Genomic DNA, 19508 nt, shown 5'->3' with positions numbered 1-19508 from the left:
TGGGCGGGGGAAGGAAGGTCCAGGTCAGGCCAAGAGGTCAGCTGGCCACTGAGGCAAGCGCGGGACCTCAGATGTGCGTACTCACCCCACGGCCTTCTGCAGAGCAGCCTTGATAAAGTCCTGGGCATCCTCACTGAGGTGGGCAGCCATGGGGCTACTCCAGGACACCCGCCCTTCCAGGACATTCAGAAGCGTTGCTCGGTCACTCTCTCCAGCAAATGGGGATGAACAGGTCAGGCTGGAAGCAGAGACATGGCTAGCCTTCAGCTGTGACCTGAATTTCTGGGTCCGTGGGAGGCAGGTTGGCAGGACAGGGGTCTCATGGGGATGTAGTGACTGCGGGCCCCCAGCCCTGACTGGAGATGCCTCCTGACACCTCTCTCCTTCAGCCCTGAGAATCCCAGCATGTGTCTCAGATTTGCCCAGAGATCCAGCTTGGAGCTGGGATCCAGGCTAAGCCTGGAGTGGGTATCTGGTCTTAGGCTGGGGTGAGGATCCAGGTTGGCCTGGGATAAGGGATCAAGTGTCATCTTGAGTGGGCACCTGGACTTAGCCTGAGATGGCGATCAGGGGTCCACCTGCACAGTGAACCCAGGCTCAGTCCTCACCACTAACACCCTCGGGACAGCAACAGCTATTAAAAGGGACCTCTGGACAAGCTACCCGGACCCTTTAGGGAAAGAGCTCCGTGCTCTGCCCCATGACCTAGCAGAGGTCCTCTGTGACAGGGTGTGAGCGAGCAGCACTTGGCAGAAACCCCGTATCAGAACTGGCTGACGGCATGTTCCCAACATAGCTGCCCCTCGGGTCTTGCGTCTCTGAGTTAAGGAGCAGTCAGCGGTTCAACAGCTTCCCATTGGCCTGCTGAGGAGGGGTCTGGGCTGGCTTTGGAGGAGAGAGTAGACGGGAGCAGGGGTCTGCTCACCTGAGGTAGGTGATGACCCCCATGGCCCTGCAGAACAAAATCACAGCCGTGAGTCTCTCCAGACCTGGTCCGATGAGGAGGAGGAGGAGGCAGAGGGCGGGCGAGCCCACCCCCACCCACCCCCACCCACCCACTCACCAGATGTCGGAAGCCTCATTCACGGGGGTCTGTTCGATGATCTCGGGGGCCACAAACTCAGGAGAACCATACTTGCTGTACTGTGGCTCTCCCGGGGTGATTTTTTGGGCAAAGCCAAAATCACAGATTTTAATGTCTTCCCGAGCAGGATGCACCATCAGGATGTTGGGGGGCTGTCAGGCAGAGTCGGGAGCGGCTGAGCACACCCTGAGGAAAGAACCCCCAGGGCTCCCAGGCCTGGGGAGGACACTCAGGGGTCTCTGAGGAGCTGCCCCCGCAGGAGGGTGAGGCCGGCATGAGGCCATAGGCAGCCCTGGGAGCAGGTTTCCGCACCCTTGGGGATAGCTTCTACTCCGTCAGAGCTGCCCTCCACCTGAAGGTGAAGGGGCTGCTGTAAGGCGGTGAGCTCCCTGTCCCCAGAGATGAGGAAGTCCGCAGAGGGAACTGGAAGTGTTGGGCCTTCTCCCACTCAGCCCTAGGCCCCAGGCTTCCAGCAGATCCTCCCGGGGCTTGGGGCAGCAGGGAGCCGCGTACCTTTATGTCCAGGTGAAGGATGCCTTGGCTGTGTAGGTAGTGCAGCCCCTCTACCAGCTGCTGGATGTAGACCTTGACCTGCGGCAGAGCCAGTGCTCAGCCAGCCTCCAGCAGCACCCCTCTCCTCACCTCCCCGCCCGCTCCCACCAACAGGACCTCCACTTCCCTCCAGATCTGAGCCTGGGGGTGGGGGGGGTGCTCCTGCAGGACAGGTTCCATGCAAAGCCCCAGGGAGCCTGTAGTTGGGAGATTCCTCTAGGCCCCCAGGTGGATGGGTTTGGGTGTGTGGAGCAGCTTGAACAAAGCGGGAGGGGGCCGGAGGAGCAGGCAAGGGCTGGGCAGCTCGGTCAGCGCTGTCAGGAGTGGAGAAGCAGGGAGCCCCGGCCACGGGAGGGCTGTGAGAGCCCACAGGAGCTGCAGCAGCCTGTGAGGGTCTCTGCTGGGGAGCTAGTCTGAGGGACAGGAGGCCTGGCTGGGCCCACGCATAGCCCTGCAGCTGGATGGGCAGCCGGGCAGCAGCAGTCACCTCGGCCTCAGTCACCACACTCTTCTTGAACAGGCGATCCAGCAGTTCATCTGACGAACACCTGGGATTCCGTTAAGGAAAGCTCTAGGCTCTGGAACCCTCGAAGCCTAGCGCCGCCTGGGGGGTCTTATCTCCAGGTGGGGGTGGGGGCTATGCTGGAGAGGCTGCTGCTTGCGGCTAAGGAGGATGGGAGGGACAAAGCCCCCCAAGTAGAGGGACGGAGGACAGTGGGAGGCAGCAGAGTGGGGGAGTGGCACGCCACCCCCTGACTCCTGCAGGGGATGCTGACGGGGCGGGGGGGAGGGGTAGGTGGGGGTGTGGTGAGCATACAGGACCCTCTGCTGGGCCAGGAGCAGCGGATGGGTGGGGTGGGGCGTGTCCCCTTCCTGGAGCGTGCATTGGCATGCAAAGACACATCAGTGCCTGGGGCGTGCCGGAGACCGGGAAGAAGCCCAAGTTTCCTGCTGGAGGCCAATGCGGGGAGCAGCAGGAGACAGACTTCTTGATGAAGCCCTGCCCGAATTCCCTACCCAAGGGACTGGGAGCTGGGAGCCATGCGCAGTGGCAGTACCTGCGGGGGCTGGAGGGGCCAGGGGCGTGCAGGTAGTCCGGAAACATCGCAATGGCAGCGGCACGGGCTGCCCCCATCAGGCAGTTGGGCCTGGGACCACCGGCACCGCAGACCCCACCCAGCCCTGCAGACCAGTCTGCCGGGGGCACTCCCACCCACCTCCCGCCCCGCCACCTGGCACCCTCAGGGCGAGGTGGGATACAGCTCCAGGATGAGGATCAGGGTCTTCCGCGTCTCAAACTGGTCCAGCAGCGCAGTGACCAGCGGGTGGCTCAGGCCTGCTAGAATGTCCCGCTCCCGATAGGCCTGGGCGCGCGTCCTGCTCCGCAGCGGAATGAACTTGGCAGCACAGGCCATCTGGTTGCCCTTGTGCTGCACCCTCTTCACGAAGCCGAACACACCCCTGGGGGGAGGGGACAGCGCGCTGGGGGCCCTGGGGGCAGAGCTTGGGGGCGGGGTTCCTGGGGGGCAGCGCGCTGGGGGCCCTGGGGGCAGAGCTTGGGGGCGGGGTTCCTGGGGGCAGAAGCTTGGGGGCGGGGTTCCTGAGGGACAGAAGCTTGGGGGCGGGGTTCCTGGGGGACAGCGCGCTGGGGGCCCTGGGGGCAGAGCTTGGGGGCGGGGTTCCTGGGGGCAGAAGCTTGGGGGCGGGGTTCCTGGGGGACAGAAGCTTGGGGGCGGGGTTCCTGAGGGACAGCGCGCTGGGGGCCCTGGGGGCAGAGCTTGGGGGCGGGGTTCCTGGGGGCAGAAGCTTGGGGGCGGGGTTCCTGGGGGACAGAGCTTGGGGGCGGGGTTCCTGAGGGACAGAGCTTGGGGGCGGGGTTCCTGAGGGACAGAGCTTGGGGGCGGGGTTCCTGGGGGCAGAAGCTTGGGGGCGGGGTTCCTGGGGGGGGCAGAGCTTGGGGGCGGGGTTCCTGGGGGACAGAGCTTGGGGGCGGGGTTCCTGGGGGGGGCGGGGTTCCTGGGGGCAGAAGCTTGGGGGCGGGGTTCCTGGGGGCAGAAGCTTGGGGGCGGGGTTCCTGAGGGACAGAGCTTGGGGCGGGGTTCCTGGGGGGGCAGAAGCTTGGGGGCGGGGTTCCTGGGGGACAGAGCTTGGGGGCGGGGTTCCTGGGGGACAGAGCTTGGGGCGGGGTTCCTGGGGGGGGGGGGCAGAAGCTTGGGGGCGGGGTTCCTGGGGGACAGAGCTTGGGGGCGGGGTTCCTGGGGGACAGAGCTTGGGGCGGGGTTCCTGTGGGGGGGGCAGAAGCTTGGGGGCGGGATTCCTGGGGGGCAGAGCTTGGGGGCGGGGTCCTGGGGGACAGAGCTTGGGGGCGGGGTTCCTGGGGGGCAGAGCTTGGGGGCGGGGGGGGGGGGGGGGGGGGGGGGGGCGGGGGGGCTCTTGGGGGGACAGAAGCTTGGGGGTGGGGTTCCTGGGGGCAGAGCTTGGGGCGGGGCCCCTGGGGGGGCAGAGCGTGGGGGTGGGGTTCCTGGGGGAGGAGGTTTCCTGAGAGGAGAGGTGCCAGGAGAGCAGGGGCTGCGGGAGTGGGCACTGGAGGAGGCCAAGTTGGCAAGGGCAGCGGGTACTCTGCATGGGGGTTTGCAGGAGGCAGGGGCTCCAGAGGGTGAGGGCTGGGGAGTCAGGTCTTCCGTGGGGGCAGGGCTCTGGGTTGAGGGAGTTCAGAGAGCTCTAAGCGGGGATGGTAGGGGTGCAGTGGGCAGGAGAGCTGGGGGCTCCTGGTTGGAAACTCGCACATAGGAACTCTGGGAGGCTGAGGCTGAGGGTCTTAGGAGGTGGGGCTCCAGCGGAGGAGGCTCCTGGGGCTGGGATGAGGGCGGTACCTTCCAATTTCCTCCAGGACCTCATAAAAGGAGTGCAGTTTCCTCCTAGAGCTGGGCTCACTGTCCCGTGTAGCCAGGGAAGGGGAAGCTGTTTAAGAATGAGTAAAGGTCACCCAGCGCCTCTGTCCCCCAACTTCACAGTGTCTGCTGGAGCAGCTTCCTGTGTCTGAACCTGTGAGAGCTCAGGGGACCCCCCACACCGGCATGAAGCCAAGACAAGGCCTGGGAAGTCGTCCCCCACTCACCCCCGTGGATCAGCAGCTCTGCTTTGCACAGCACCTGGCCGCCAGGGTTGTGGGCCAGGCAGGTGTAGACGCCCGCGTCGTGCTGGGCCACGTCCCTAATCACCAGGGAGTAGGTGGTCCCTTCCTGCTGCTGGCTGAGCCTAGGGTCAGCTCCCAGCTGGGTCCCATCCTGCAGACACGGGAGCACGGGGCGGCCATCAGTACCCCCTGGGGGACCCCAGCGCCAGGGCCCAGCCTGACCTTCGGTGAGTGCCATGCCCAGGCCAGCAGGGGCGCCACACACTGCCTCTCCCGCAGGCAGGCCCTTACCCAGGCCTGCCCCTACCTTGTACCAGATCACTGTGGGCTGTGGGTTGCCCTCGATGACAGCCTGGAATTGCGCCATACCGCCGCTCTGGGCCTGCACGTCCTCGATGGTGACCTGCATGGACGGGGGGCCTGGGGTGGGGGAAGGAGCCGGTGGGCAGGAGCCAGGCTGTGTCCGCCACAGCCTATTCTGTGCTGAAATCTTCTTTCTGATGCCTGGCCTCCATTCACGGACACCCAGACCTCGGTGGACTGGCAGCAACCCCAGGTGTGTCTTGCTGCCCAAGCTGGCCAGGAAGGCCCTGAGACATACTCCAGGGTGAAAGAGCCCAGCTTCCTCCAAGGGAAGGGACCCCACCCTTGATGGTCCAGAAATGCACCCCCTGTCTTTGCTGCTTCAGCCTCAGCTCTCTGTGGGCAGGCCACAAGAATATGCCAACTTTGCATGGGGTAAAAGGCCCTGACGTCCTGGTCACCGCTGCCTTCTGAGGGCACGCAAGGAGAGAGGCAGCAGGGCCCTGGCCACAGTAAGGCTGGGGCATGCCAGGTGGCTATGCCGGCCCTGCCATGGAAATCACTCCTTAGCCTGGGGCATGGAAGGGACACGTGCAACCTGCCAGGCCCCCACCTACTTGCAGCAGGCGTGTCGCTGGTCTGGTACACGTACGTCCTGTGTGTGGTCTCCGTGAACACATGGCTGTGGACGTCCCAGAGCTCACCTGCTCCTGGCCAGGCAGTGCCCTCCATCCTGGGGCATGGAGTGGAATTAGCTGTCTGCCTCGTCCTTCCACTCTTGGGGCGTGGGAGGCCGAGATGGGGTTCTTGCCCCCTGCCTACTCAGGGGGCTGCAGCACTCTTTGGGAGGGGACATACAGCCCGTGGCCTCAGTCCTAGGTGAAGAAGGGAGCTCGCCCCCTTCCTTGCCCCAGGGGTGGCCTCCCCCTGCCCTGGGGCTTAAGGGTGGGGCTGGTAAGGAGAGTGCAGGCTGCTGTGATCCCACCCCTTGCTCTCCTTCTCTCACGCCCCAGCCTGCTCCCAGGACATCCCCTCGCCCCCCAGCCAGCTTGGGAGGTTACCGGATGGGCACCGTGCGTTCTGGGGCCTCAGCGTGTGCCTGAGCCGTCTGCTCGAGGCCCTTGGGGGAGTGAGGCTGAGGCGCCTTCGGAGGCTCGCCTGGTGGGAGGCAAGGGGCCCGGTGAGATGGAGCCTGGGACAGGGCAGGGGACAACTCCCCAGGACAGGCCGCTGCATCAGCCTCCTGTGCCCAGCAGACAGGAGCACAGACAGAGCAGGGGCTCCGAGAGCACGGGGTCCCTGAGCACAGACTCAGCGCTCCAACTGCGCGTGGGCACCTCGCCCCCGGGCTGGGGCTAGCGCCCCGCAGTGCACTCCCGGGGTCTGGTCCACCCCGGGCGCCGCTCACTTCTGCCGCTTCCTGTCCTCCCTTCCTCCACTTCCCACCCCCCCACCCCCTCCTCCTCCTCGCTCCCATCCCTCTCCCTGCTCTTCCCTAGGCTCTGCCCTCCGCCCCCCCCCCCATTCCCACACCCTTCCTCTCCTCTCTCCCTTCCTCCCCACCTCCCCAGGAGCACAGGGGACCCAGGCTGGCGGCTAAGGGCAGCCAGAGTGGGAAGGACCTCCCGGAGCCCATCCCGGCATCTAGTTCCACAGGCTGAGTGAGGGGCAGCCTTGTCCAGGACCCCCGCCACATAGAGCCAACTGAATGGTGGGGGTCTCAGGCTCTGCTAGTTCAACCCCATGGGATGGGCACCCAAAGTAACCAAGGTGGGGTCAGAAAGGAGGGGCGGTTATGGGTGGGGGCAGGGGTCCCGGAAGCAGGGGTACTTTGCCTTCAACCTGCTGCCAGGCCTCACCGGATGCAGCCCCAGCCTCCACAGCTGGGGGCTCCAGATGCGGCCCCCCAGGGCTGGGGCTGGGGCTGCTGTGGTCCCCTGTGGAAGGTCCTGGAGCCTCAGGGCATGTCTGTGTCCTCTGGATGGACGTGCTTTCCTGCCCTGGGGCAGCTGGGGCTGGGGCAGCAGCATCTGTAGGAGAAGCAGGTCGACGCACAGGAGTGAGGGGGGCCGGGGCCCGGGAGGGGGACACTGCCCAGATGAGGCCCCCTCCCCACCCTCCCGCTCCAGCCACCCGCTGGGTTCAGGAAGCGCCGGAGGTGGAGGCCCCTGAGAGAAGAAGGGGTCTGTGCCAGAGACGGCACTCCAGGCAGCAAGTGCTAGACTGGTCCACCCCCAGGGTGTCTCCCAGATGCCCTCATGAGAACGTCAGTTCCCACAGGGACAGCAGGGCCTGGACCCCCACTGTCCACTTCGGGCGGCCCCTCGGTCTCAGTCCCATCCCGTCATCCTGCGGCTCGCCTTGCTCTGTAGCCCACTCTGGACCCGAGGGCACTGGGTCACCCAGGCTCAGGTGGGTCCAGTCCCACGTTCTAGGAAAGCTAAGCACGGCCCGATGCCAGATCAGGAGCCCAGAGACCCTCACGGGGTGGGCTGCCTTCCTGCCTCCCAGCGCAGCCCCCATTCCCCACCCAGCCCGACACAGACCACCACACTCTCACCTGGTCCCTGCCCAGCCCCCGACACAACTCCCCAAGGGAACCTTCAGACCCTCCAGGCTCTTGGCTTCCTGCCCTCAGCCCCCAATTCAGTTCCTCCTCCACCAGACCGTCAGTCCCCTGTGGCTGTTCTGGGATGCCCACCGCTCCATTTCCAGAAAGGGCCCCTCTGTGGAGCTCCCTCCCGTGCTCCAGAGCCTCCCTCCTGGTGATCTGCTGTTTTCTTGGGGCCCCCAGGCTGAAGAGGCCACTGGGCAGGCTTATGTCTGTCTGCGGTCTGTGGCGCTGGGGCGACCATCCTGCGCTTCCCCACTCCAAGGAGGTCGTCAGGACCCCGACCCATCATGCCCCCATGGCTGTCCTTACAAAGGACCCAGGCTCACAGGACACAGGATGACCTGCTTGGCCCCCAGCAGACTGGGGGCAACGACTATGGACACTGCGGCCACACTGTGTGCGCCTCTGACAGCCCCTGAGCCCATGTGTGAGCAAGCTGGAAAGGCCAACAATCACGCCTCCACCCAGGATCTGTAGGACTGGCCAGCACCCACAGGCTGATGTGGGTGTCCACCCAGGCTGCCACTGGAAAGGGCCTGGGCTGTCCATTGGTTGGTCTCCAGGGCCAGGAGGGTCTCTCCCTCCTGAGACGCCGGAACCACCAGGCGGAGAAGCAAAAATGAGGAAAGCAGAGGCGGTGCAAGGAACCAGTTTATTAGCATCATCAGGGCTGACGGATGGGACTCCTTCCCATTCACAGACCCTGGCCCACCCTGCCGAGAAGGCCTAGGAGGCCTGTAGAGCTGGGCCCCACACAGGCCTCCTGGAGGCCAAGAAAGGTGTTCAGGGCTACGATGCGGTTCGGGGGGACCCCCAGCCTCGGTGAGAGCCACGGCTGGGCCAGGCCTGGACACTGGGACGGGGGCCTAAGCTGGCACACACAGGGCCCATGCGGCCCCTGCCTGAACAGAGCAAGAAGGATGCCTGAGTGCCCTCCCTGTGTCTGCAGTCCCGAGCCCGGAGCGGCAGCCTGCGAGTCAGTCCGGCCCATGCTCTCAGAGCAGCTTGAGAAGCCTCTGAGATCACGGATGCGTGCACCGTCCTCAGCTGACGACCAAGTCCTGTGAGGTAGGAATCGCCTGGTTTGGAAGGGGAGGGCAGGCTGGAGTCCTGAGTTGGTGGATAGCCAGGGGAGGTCAGAGCACCCGTGTCCGAGGCGTGCCAGCTTTGGGACTCTCTCCTGATTGTGTTGTGAGTTGATGCTGGTGCTAGGCGGGGTCCCAACGCCGCTGTCCTCTTCCCGCGGCCGCCCCATGCAAGCACGGCAGCTTCGTCAGGGGGTCCCAGGTCCAAGGGTCTCTCATCTCAGCCCCAGCCACGCCGTCCCTGAGGGTCTTTGCCTCAGCCCTGGGAGGGGCTGGGGTCCATGTCCCTGTCTGGGCAAATGTGTAGGGTGACAGCCTCCCCCACAGTCCCAAAGCTGACTGTCTGGGTTGAAACCTCGGTTTTGAAGCTGCTCTGGCCGCTGTCCGCAGAGCGCTGAACCTGAGTGCAGAAGGAAGGCTTCTGGGTTGCGGCGCCTCCGGCCCGGGCCTCCCGAAAGCAGAAGGAGACGCCCGTGGGGCCCCGGCCCTGCAGCCCTGATGGAAATGCCTCCCGGGGCCTGGGCACACGGCTGAAGAAGCCAGGTGGGCCCCGGGAGTCTGGGGGGCGCCCCACGTTCAGCAGGACAGGCTGGCCCACGGTGGGCTCACTGATCTCTCTCTGCAGCACCGAGATTTCGCAGGGCGGGTCATCAGCGGCACTCGGCCTGGGACCACTGCAGCCAAAGGTCTCCCCTTCCCGGGGCACGTAATCCTCCAGGTCGGCCAGGGTGAGGGCACGGCCGTGGTGCGTGAGGATCTTGGGGTCGCGGCCCTGCAGACCATCAGCACCCAGCGGCTCCTCCACCCCATAGGCATCTCTCTCCCCCTCATCCAGTGGGGCTCCCTCTTCAGCACCCCAGGGAGGGGATGGCTCAGGGCTCTCTGGCCCCGTCTCCACGCAGACGATCAGGGGCTCTCCAGCGGTGACCGTGGCCGGGGGCTCCTGGGTCAGCAGCTTGTTGTTGGAGTTGTTTGTATTGGGGTCTCTTCCAGACACCCTTCCAGGCAGCGTGAAGTGAAGCTCCTCAGAGCTGCCAGCCGTCTCTCTGGCCAGAGATGCACCCTTTGAACCGGTCTTCTTCACCCGGACCTCAATGGTCTCCTCAACCTCCACCCATTTGGGTGGGGGCCTGGTGCCCCCTGGCAGGCCTGCTGTGTGGGTCTCAGGCTCTGTCACGAACAGAGTGGGCACAGCGGGCCGCCAGCCTGGCTCCGCCTCAGGCCTGGAGGGTCTGCTGGCCTCTGGCGAGGGCAGCAGCTCAGGGGCCAGCAGGCCTGGCCTGGGCAGGCTGGCGGGGTGACCGTAGCGGGAGGGAGACTTGCTGGGGGACTGGCGTCGGCCACGGGGGCTCTTCACCACAGTGGTAATAGTCTCCTCTCTGTGGGGAGAGGGCCGAGAGGACATGGGCATGGAGCCCCACAGCCTCACCCAGCGCCCTTGCTGTCAGCACATTCGCGGGCCAGCAAGGGAGATCAGGTTAGTGTCCAAGCAGGCAAGTGGTGAAACCGCATAGACAAACTCCTGCGCATGCGCCTGGGCCCAGGCCCCAGATGCCCACCCAAAGAACCCAAACACAGAGTTCCGTCTGGCCATCTGCGTACACTGGGGCCCCAGTGTGCAGACCTCAGAGTGAGAGGCGAGGCATGCGGGGGCGCGTGCAGCGTCACTCAGGCGGGTCTGTAACGTTCTGCGCCGGGCTCCCTTCCTGTGTGTGGCTGTCCCTTTCTGGAGACACCAGCCCTCCTTACAGAGCTGAGGGACAAGCCACACCGCCTTCCTCATCAGTCCCGCGCTTGCTCTGTGCTCTGTATCATGGCAGGAGGGCACTGGGGGTTTGCGGCGCTTCTCAGAGGGCAGGTGCCTCAGAGATCATCAGTCAGGGACTGCGGAGCAGGGAGATGCCAGAGTGTGGACGTGCAGCCCGTGCTTTGGGCCTCTGAGTCTGGGATGTGAAGCCTGGCAGAGACTCCTGGCCCTGGGCATGGCCTTGCCGTCGTGGGCGGTGTGAGCTCAGCCCACGAGGTCAGGTGGGGCTGCAGGGGGATGAGGGGAGAGAACGCAAGTCCATGCACACGTGAGCGTGCCTGGGACTCTGGCCAGGGACCTCGCAGCAACTCTGGGTGGTGCGTCGGATCCCCTTTGACAGGTGCAGACAAGGCTGGAGAAGGGCTTGAGACTTTCCCAGAGCCAAGAGTCAGAAGTACCCCGTCAGCGCAGGCCCTCCTCTGCCAACCAGCACCGTAACTCTGCCAGGTACTGGGGGTGGAATGAGCAACACGCAGGGAGCAGGAACACATTCAGTCACACAGCTCTCCTGGGCCCCAGGACCTGCGTTTCCTCCTGGGCTCAGGAAGAGGGATTCGGCATGCATGCGGTGACAACTCGGTGCTGCTACCAGCTGCCTGCAACGGCTAGGACGCTGTCTCCCTTGTTCAGCTTTACTTCTGGCTAACCCACAGCTCCAACTGGAAGCCGATACTCATGGCACGGGCACAGAGCTGTGTGGGCCAGACCCTGCCTCCACTGGCCCTCCCCTGGCGAAAGGGAAACGCTCTGCCCCCTGAACTGGTGGGGAAGCCGAGGCATGGAGACGCGGCCTGTTAAGGCCCGCAGGCCTGCCTTCCTGCTTCACACAAGGCTCAGTGGCGCAAGGCTTGTTCCTGAGTCAGAGCCTGCCCACATGTCAGGGGAACCTGGGCAAGGACCCATCTTCTGGCCTCAAGTGGCCTGATTTGCTGAGGCAGGACAGCGAGTCCACGCCTCCTAAATGCACCCCCGTGCTCGGCTCACTGCTGCCCCCATGAGGACATGGAGGCCAGCGGCACACCACTTGAGGCTGCCAGGTGGCAGGAGCCTCTCTCCAAGCCCGGTCTCCTTCTGGTACCCCTTGGCTCCCCAGAGCTCCTCACTGTGTGGTGTGCCCTTGAGGGATGTGGTGCCAGGCAGCTGCCTCTCTCCATTCCTCAGGTGAGCGGGTACCTGTCCTTGCAGGGGGAGGGTTACTGCCTCCCTAAGCCTGGAACAGACTGGACGTGAGGGCGCCTTGTGAGTTACCTAGTCCAGCCTCGCACACACACGAGTCCCCAGTGGGCTGCCTGGCCCCATCTCTGCTCCTTCATGTTTTCACTCATAAAACGTAAATAACGATGCTCCCCTCACAGATGAAATGTAGAGCTGATCTGTGGAAAGATCTGGCATGGCTGCATACCTCCAGGGATGGGACTTCTTTCTGCCCCAGGCAGCCTCATCTACTGTGAGGCCGCACTCTGCTCTGGGGGAGAAGGGAGAAAGTCAGGGAAGGAGTAACCTGGGATGTATCCAATGTCTGAAGATGGGTTCTGCAGCAACATCACCAGCTGCAGGCCCCTACAGGAGGTCTTCTGCCTAGGGAGAATTAAGAGGTTCCCCATCTTAGAGCCTCCCAGACATTTGGCTTTAGGAAATCATAGTTTTTACTGCCTCCTAGCTTTTGCAAGCTCTTCCATCCTTCCACTTCACACATCTCCTACCGCAAGTCCTTCCAGGTCATCCAGGTCAAAACCAGTCCTGCCTTCTGTGCGTTCACCTAGCCCTGGACCGCTCTGGGCCTCTTGTATTCTTTAATTATCAATGACATGTATGGCGTTTCCTCAGCCTTGAAGGCACTGAAGCGTGGGGAAGGGGACAGCAGCTGTGGCATCAAGGGAACGAGTTCTCAGCCAGCTTCCGACTGGGAGCCTCCCCGAGCAAGGCTCCTCTCTTCCCTGAACCTGCTTCCCTACCTCCTCACTGTGAAGGCTGAGTGTGGAGACCTCTAAGGACCCTAGAGCGCTACTGTTCACTAAGGTTACACTATGTTAATTAAAATCAAATTAACTAAAATAAACTTCAAAATCCAATTCTTCAGCCACACTAGGCAAACGCTCAGTAGCCACATGCAGCCAGTGGCTGCTGGAGTCGGGGGGGGGGGGGTAAGCATAAATCACTTCCCATCACGGAAAGCTCCCATGGACAATGCTCTAATCCTAGGATACTAGATGGCAGCATTCTGCCTCCAGCTCACTGGAGAAGAAACTCTCAGGCCTTGCTCTTCCCTGACTAGTATGACTCAGAGTCCAAGCCCTGGGTGAGCCCTGGGATGTGCAAGAGTAAGTTGGCCCTGCTGAAACAACAGAGCCATGGAGAGGGTGCCTAGACCCTGGGAGAGACAGCTTTGAAATGTGGTAGGCAAGGTCTCGGGGGGAGGAGAATGCCCTGGGAGTGTCTGCAAAGTGCGGGCAGTCTGTGTGGTGAACAAAGGCCGTGGGAGCAAGCAGTCAGGCAAGCCAGGGGCCAGGCTACACAGGCAAGATCCGGGGAGGTTAGTGGGCATGCAGGGGGCACTGCAGTCAGAGGGAGGGTTAGCAACACGCCTGCACTTACATGATGACGGTTTTCTTGGGGACCTTAGTCTCCTGCTCAGTGACTACAAAGAAAACAGTCGGAATAGCGAGGGTTACAGACCAGCCAGCCCTGGGGGCTGCGCTATCCGAGTGGCCCGGCAGTGTGGTGACTCGCTCAGCTTAGGACACTGGCTCCAAACCCTGCTCGACTGCGTGCCCCCCGGGAGGAATGTCTCGGCTTAGAGCCCCAGGCCCTTCACCTTTGAGACAGTGACGGTGCCTCCTCCGAGGGTCTGGGGATGAGGCATTGCGGTGACCATGGGTCCCGCGTGAGGCAAGAAGCCCTGTGCCCCTTGAGGGGTCTTGCAGGGGCTTCCTGGAGAGTAAGTGCCTTGTTCGGGCTGCCCACACAGAAACCCAAGCTCTTCCTTCAGTCCATGTACCCAGGGAGCCCTGGGTATTTGTCAGGCCCTGAAGTTCCTCTTTTTATAGAAACCAAGGCCTAGAAAGGGGAAAGGAATGGCCTGTGTCTGGCAGCCAAACTGGGAGGTGGAGGGCTGGTGCCTAGTTCACAAAAAATTCTAAGACCAAAGGACCTCTCTCCAGGGCAGAGTGACTCTGGAGTCCTAGAGGTAGCCCGTATGAGTGCTGGGCGTCGGGCCACAGAAGGCCCTCTGGGAGCCAACCTGAGGATGTCTGAGCAGGGTCCTGAGCTCTGAGCGAGCCAGGAGCATCCCACACACTCAACTGTTTCTTGATTGTCCTAGCTGTCCTCCTCCCTGGAGCCAAGAGGATAAGCCCTGTGGCTCCCATGTTGCTGACAGGGACCTACATCCAGAGATAGCACGGGACTCATCCAGGACCCCGCAGCACCTACCCCCCACAATCTGGAGGCCTCTTCCTCTGTAGCTTCTGGGCAGGGTCAAGCTTGGCACAGAACGCCCCCTCACAGCCTTGTCAGCGGGCGGGCAGGCAGCCCACCAGCTGCCAGCACCCATACATCTCAACTGTCCCTCTCAGCAGACTGGGGGAAAGCTCAGGGGTTGATGTGGCCCAGGGCACACAGCCTCCTAATCTGTGGTCTGTGGGATCTCGAGCCACATGGAAAGGGACTTCTTTAGATGACCGTGACTATTTCAGCCTTGTTTCCCACGATCATGAATTAACTGTCCCAGCTGTGTCTGTATGGCACTTGGGTGCCACATTCACTGTGCCTGTGTGTGTGTGCACGCACGTGTGTGTGACTGTGTGTGTGCCTGCACGTGCTTGTGCAAGCAGCCTCCTGGAGAGAGGGGAGCCTGCTGGGAGAGAGAATGGGATGCAGCCTCCATGCCCTGCATCTAGACGGAGCTGGGCCCAGAGAACGCCAGCTGTCTGTGGCCTGTAGGCCACCCCCTGCGCACACGACAGTGAGCGATCCAGGGCCTCTTCCCTGATCCTCCCTGACGGGGACTCATTCTGTTGCTTCTGGGGGTGGTGACCAGCGCCCCTGTGGGCTGCTACACTCCTGGCACCTTCGTTCCCCATCTAGCCTGCCACCAGAGGGGCTCTGGGATCCAGTGCATATTGGCGACTACGGAAGGGGTACAGCCATGCCAAGCGGGGCTCTCGGCCCTGCGCAGTTTCACAAGCGAGGGGGCAGCGCCCCACCCCACAGGGCCAGCCAGGGCCCGTCCTGGCTGCAGAGCCACCGGGTTAGTGATGAAGCCGCAGGACAGGATTAGGAGGCAGGAGGCGGCGGGCTCCAGTCCCAGGGGCTGTGAGGACTGGCCTTGCTTTGTGAGGCGCCAAGGCCATTCCTGGAGTGGGTGCGCCGCCCCCTCCAGACCCTGTGTCCACGGGGCCCAGACAGAGGCCTGTCGTGACGGTGAACTGAGACCTCCGTGGGACGCGCTTGTCACCGCTGAGACGGGGTGCTGAGCCCTGCCGTGCGCCATGTAAGACCACCAGGGGCACGGCAGAGGTGCCGGCAGACGCCGTGGGGGCCTCCAGTGGGAGCCGGCTTGACCAGTGCCCTTGGGGGCTTGACGAACAGGACCCCTGCCCACGAGGGAGGAAGGCTCTCTGGACGGGCCCTACAGAGTGGGAAAGGCCCCAGGCCTGCGCTTCTGGGGCCGGATGGCTGACTCAGTGAGAGTCCAGACAGATAGCAGACCCCGCACGCTGGACCCTGGGACTGGGTCTGGGGGCTCAAGGCATCAGAGGAGCCAACTTTCAGGACTTGGGAGGACACAGATCCCAACCCAGCCCTACTGTGAGAGCTGGAGCTCCCCCAGGTGTTTTAGTGTAGCTTCTCCTTGCACGCCCCCGAGAATGGGAGGCTCAGCCTCTGTCCTGGCAGCCCCTTCCAGGTAAGTCAGCTCAGACCAGGAGAAACTCTCCCTGAGGCTGTCACCCACCCCGCAAGCCCTGTAAGGCCACTCTCTGAACTGAACAGACACCACTTGCCCTCCTCCCCATCCCAGCCAGCCTGGCTGGGACCCTGGAGCTGCGGAGGGAGACGTCCCGTGACCCTTCACCGCCTGCCTGGGAGCATGCTGCTCCCTAGCAAGGCCCGTTCCGCAGCCCAGACCCCTCCCAGCCTGGCCCAGGCCAAGCCACCGCACCCTGTCCTTTTCTCAGCCAGAGCCTCGCGCTGCGGAAGGATCATGCCCCTGACACAGCTCCTTCTCCCAGGAGCCAAGCTGGGACCCAGCAGCCCGCTTCTGTGGGGCTGCCCCTGCCACCCATCCTGGAAGACCTCTCTGAACACGGCCTGGCAGGCAGCTCCAGGTCTGGCCTGCGTCTGCGCTTGTTATTCCCCACGACCCCTCAGACGACCCCGTCAGCCTTTCCCAGGCTCTGGCTCACAGCCCACCCTTCTCTGGCCCCCACATATGCGGCTCCAGTCAGGGACGGGCCGCCAGCGCTTGCCCCCATCCCGAGTCCCCTCCTCCGAATGTGCGTTCCCTCCTCCCGGAAGTGTGCTCTGCCGAGAAGGGCTGAGGGTCCTACCCCTCCCGGCCCTGCCCCGGCCTGTGCAGCTCAGGCTGGGCTGCACGCGGAAGCACTCACCTTCCACGGCCGCGAGCCGCTCCGCGCGGTGCTGATCCCGGGCCTGCAGCACGGGGCTCTGCATGAGCAGCTCCGCACGGCTCCGCTTGGAGCCCAGCCGGTTCACCAACTGCAGGGCATAGAGCAGGGGCTCACCTCCAGCCTGTGGCTCCCCAGGGGCCCTGGGCAGTCTCTGTGAGGCCATACAGGCCAGCGGTGGCATGGAGGGCCCACCGCAGCTACTTCGGGAGCCGCAGAGCCTGGCCACATGGGTAAGGGTACCAGGCCAGCTACTGTGTCCCTTGACCAGCAGCTCCCTGGGACGGGGGAACACTCTCCACCTGCTCTGTCTAGCATCATGGCCACATGGGCTCTGAGTACGTGAATTAGACGTGAATCTTTACTTAAATGTTGGCTTTAACTGATTTACATTTAAATCACAGGGTGTGGCCAGCACAGGTCCAGAGCTGTTTCTTTCTCTGAGAATTGCCTTTGGGAGCAGGCACCCCAGTGTCCCCTGCAGGCTGCCAGCAGCAACAGCACAAAGGAGGCTGGCAGCCAGGAAGGGCCAAGGCTAGCTCATACCCTCCCCCAACCTCCACCAGTGCCCCAGACCACGAGGACCACGGGGGCTCCGCCCAGGGCCCGCTCCTCGGTGCCCGTCTTCCCCACACGGACAGTGGGCGACAGCGACCTGGGGTCCCCGCTCTCACTGCGGTGACGGGTGGTAGTGACCAGGCGGGATTCCCCAGGCAAGGCCCGCAACCCCCTCCCCCGACCCCACCCACCTCACCTCACACTCATAGGTGCCCAGATCCTCTGTGCCAGCTGCCCGGATCTCCAGCACCAGCAGGCCACTGCGGGGCTCACTCAGGGTCTGGTATCTGCCCCCAGGGGTCAGCAGGACCCCATCCTTGTACCACCTGCAGCCAGCCCCAAGGCAGTCAGGTGGGTCTCCCGCCCATGCTCAGGACCCTCTCCTCAGCCATCCCATAGTTCCAAGTACCCTCACAGAGCCCACCCTCCTGGACACCACCCACCCAACGAACAGCCGGCCCCATGTCCTCGTCACGGCAGCTAGAGCCGTGTTCAGAATGTGCCGCAGCCCTCTCACGCCCACTCCTCATGGGACAGGCGGCGGTTCTGTGCCTAGGCGGCCCTGACCCAGCTAACAGGCTGCCCACCCGCACCTCTCAGGCAGGCAGGACAGCCCCAGGGCAGGCCCGCGCGCCCTCAGCTGCCCCACCCCCAAGCCAGCTGGCCCACCTGATCTGAGGATATGGGGCCCCTTCGATGGTGCAGGTGATCTGGGCATCTTCTCCATCCACAAAGGGCACTGCCCGGACCTTGTGCACAAACCGAGGCGGGACTGCGGGACCCAGGGAATGTGGGGAGACAAGAGAGAGATTGAGAGACGGAGGGAAAGAAACAGAGAGACAGAGACACAGAAAGAAAAACAGAGACAGAGATGGAGACAGAGGGACAGAAAGAGAGAGACAGGAACAGATAAACAGAGATGGATACAGAGAAAGAAACAGACAAGGAGATGGAGACAGAGATGGAGACAGAGACACAGAGAGACACCATGAGGGACCAGGACCCCACCCCCAGACTTGTCAGATATTCACAACCATCCCTGCAGCTATGCCATCCATGTGCCCCTCACCAGGGCGGATACCTTTATAATGCCCATAGGCTGGGGCCTGGGCACTTACACCCTGGCCTTCCCCTCAGGGCTCACCTTGCACCAATATTTTGCCCAGGGTGCTGGCATTGCCGGCAGCGCTGGCTGCGAAGCACATGTACTGGCCAGAGTCAGCGCCAGTCAAGTTGTCCAGGATAAGCGCACACGAGCCATCGGGGTCTTCAATGAGGATGTGGTGAGGGTCCACCTCCACTGGCTTCCCATCTGGAAAGGAGGGGAGGGCCATCACAGAGAGAACACCATCAGGGATAAAAGGTCAGACCTGTCTGGGGGGTCACAGTCACGGGGTCTGACGGAGGAAGCTACCCCTATAGCCAAGAGCCAATGGGCTCCCTGCCAAGGGTCTAACTGGCCAAGCTGACCTGGAGCCCTGGGTGGAGCGGTGGTACTGAGCCACACCATCTACTTCCCCAGACCTCACTGTGCACAGCATGGCCTCTAAAAGGCCAGCTCTCAGCTGGAGGCGGGGGCCAGGCTGGGGGACGTCTCCTCTGATAAGAAGACCCTCAACGACCTTGCCAGTGGTTCTGCAGCTCCCTAAAGGTACTGACCCCCCCAGCAGATACTTGGACAGCACCGTCTCTTTAACCGTCCTCATCCAAATGCCCACCTGACTAACACCTCCAGCTGCATCACATTTCCTTCCTGCGAGAGGGGTGGGGAGACACGCATCCTTCACTATGAAGAAATCTTTCCCCCATAAATACGTAAAATTTCATAGATGAACACTTTCCAATAGCTCTCTACGTTCTGAACAAGGTTGTTCAAGTTAAAACATCTTGACATCTGATCCACAGAGAAACTTAACAGTTCAAAAACATACCCCCCCCCCCCCGCCCCGCAAAAAGCTTCCAGCTGCCACCCTATTTCCCGGCATCCCTGTATGGTAATTCCAAGAAAGAGCTCTTCTCATTCTCTGTCTCCAGGAGCTTCCCTTTCCATCTTTGCCCAAACCACACCTCTCGGCTTTCAGCTCACACAACATAGCCCTTGGCAAGGACATCAGTGACCCTGTCAGTCAAAGTGAAAGTCACTCAGTCGTGTACGACTCTGCAACTCCATGGACTATACAGTCCATGGAATTTTCCAGGCCAGAATATTGCAATAGGTAGCCTTTCCCTTCTCCAGGTGATCTTCCCAACGTAGGGATTGAACCCAGGTTTCCCAAATTGCAGGCGATTTCTTTACCAGTCGAGCCACAAGGGAAGCCAAAGAATATTGGAGTGGGTAGCCTATCCCTTCTCCAGCAGATGTGCCTGACCCAGGAATTGAACCAGGGTCTCCTGCATTGCAGGCCGATTCTTTCTTTACCAACCGAGCTATCAGGGAGACCTACTGTCAAACTGTGGTCAATCCTCAGCCTTCATCTTGCTGTCAGAAAACACTTCTTGGACTTCTGGCATTCCTGCACAGTCAGACCCTTTGGGCAGACACCTACAGCCAGGTGTTCCCTGTCACGTGCTCCCTGACACGGACAACCCTCCAGGGGGACTGTCAACAGCTGGCACGTAGGCTCGTGGCACCTGGATGGTGTCTAGAGTGCTGATGACACGCTGCAGAACGTGATCCAGAGAGATGTCGGTGCTTCCTGACAGGTGGTCCTGCCTCCTTGGAAACCTCCCCCAGGAGCCATC

The 19508-nt window shown here is 62.7% G+C and overlaps 1 protein-coding gene across 46 annotated transcripts in view; it reads right to left on the bottom strand.

Annotated features, from left to right (window-relative positions):
• Positions 1-19508, bottom strand: part of OBSCN (obscurin, cytoskeletal calmodulin and titin-interacting RhoGEF) — a 232988-nt gene that overhangs the window by 7209 nt on the left and 206271 nt on the right. For 45 of the 46 annotated variants that reach the window (XM_018051517.1, XM_018051518.1, XM_018051542.1 and 42 more), the window contains 16 exons: positions 17911-18078; positions 17436-17538; positions 16963-17092; positions 16191-16299; positions 6935-7105; positions 6137-6233; positions 5693-5808; positions 5080-5192; positions 4755-4923; positions 4510-4597; positions 2897-3097; positions 2124-2184; positions 1598-1675; positions 1064-1236; positions 926-952; positions 86-238 (listed from right to left, as the gene is read on the bottom strand). In XM_018051517.1, coding sequence (XP_017907006.1) covers positions 86-238; positions 926-952; positions 1064-1236; positions 1598-1675; positions 2124-2184; positions 2897-3097; positions 4510-4597; positions 4755-4923; positions 5080-5192; positions 5693-5808; positions 6137-6233; positions 6935-7105; positions 16191-16299; positions 16963-17092; positions 17436-17538; positions 17911-18078 — 1957 coding nt within the window. Of the gene's footprint in view, positions 1-85; positions 239-925; positions 953-1063; positions 1237-1597; positions 1676-2123; positions 2185-2896; positions 3098-4509; positions 4598-4754; positions 4924-5079; positions 5193-5692; positions 5809-6136; positions 6234-6934; positions 7106-8322; positions 10154-13176; positions 13220-16190; positions 16300-16962; positions 17093-17435; positions 17539-17910; positions 18079-19508 lie in introns of those variants that run through there. The other variant, XM_018051565.1, reaches the window with a different exon arrangement.

The sequence above is a fragment of the Capra hircus genome, chromosome 7 (assembly GCF_001704415.2).
Source record: "Capra hircus breed San Clemente chromosome 7, ASM170441v1, whole genome shotgun sequence".
NCBI lineage: Eukaryota > Metazoa > Chordata > Mammalia > Artiodactyla > Bovidae > Capra > Capra hircus.
Note: the sequence above shows the minus strand (reverse complement) of the source record. Positions and strands in the feature narration are given on the sequence as shown.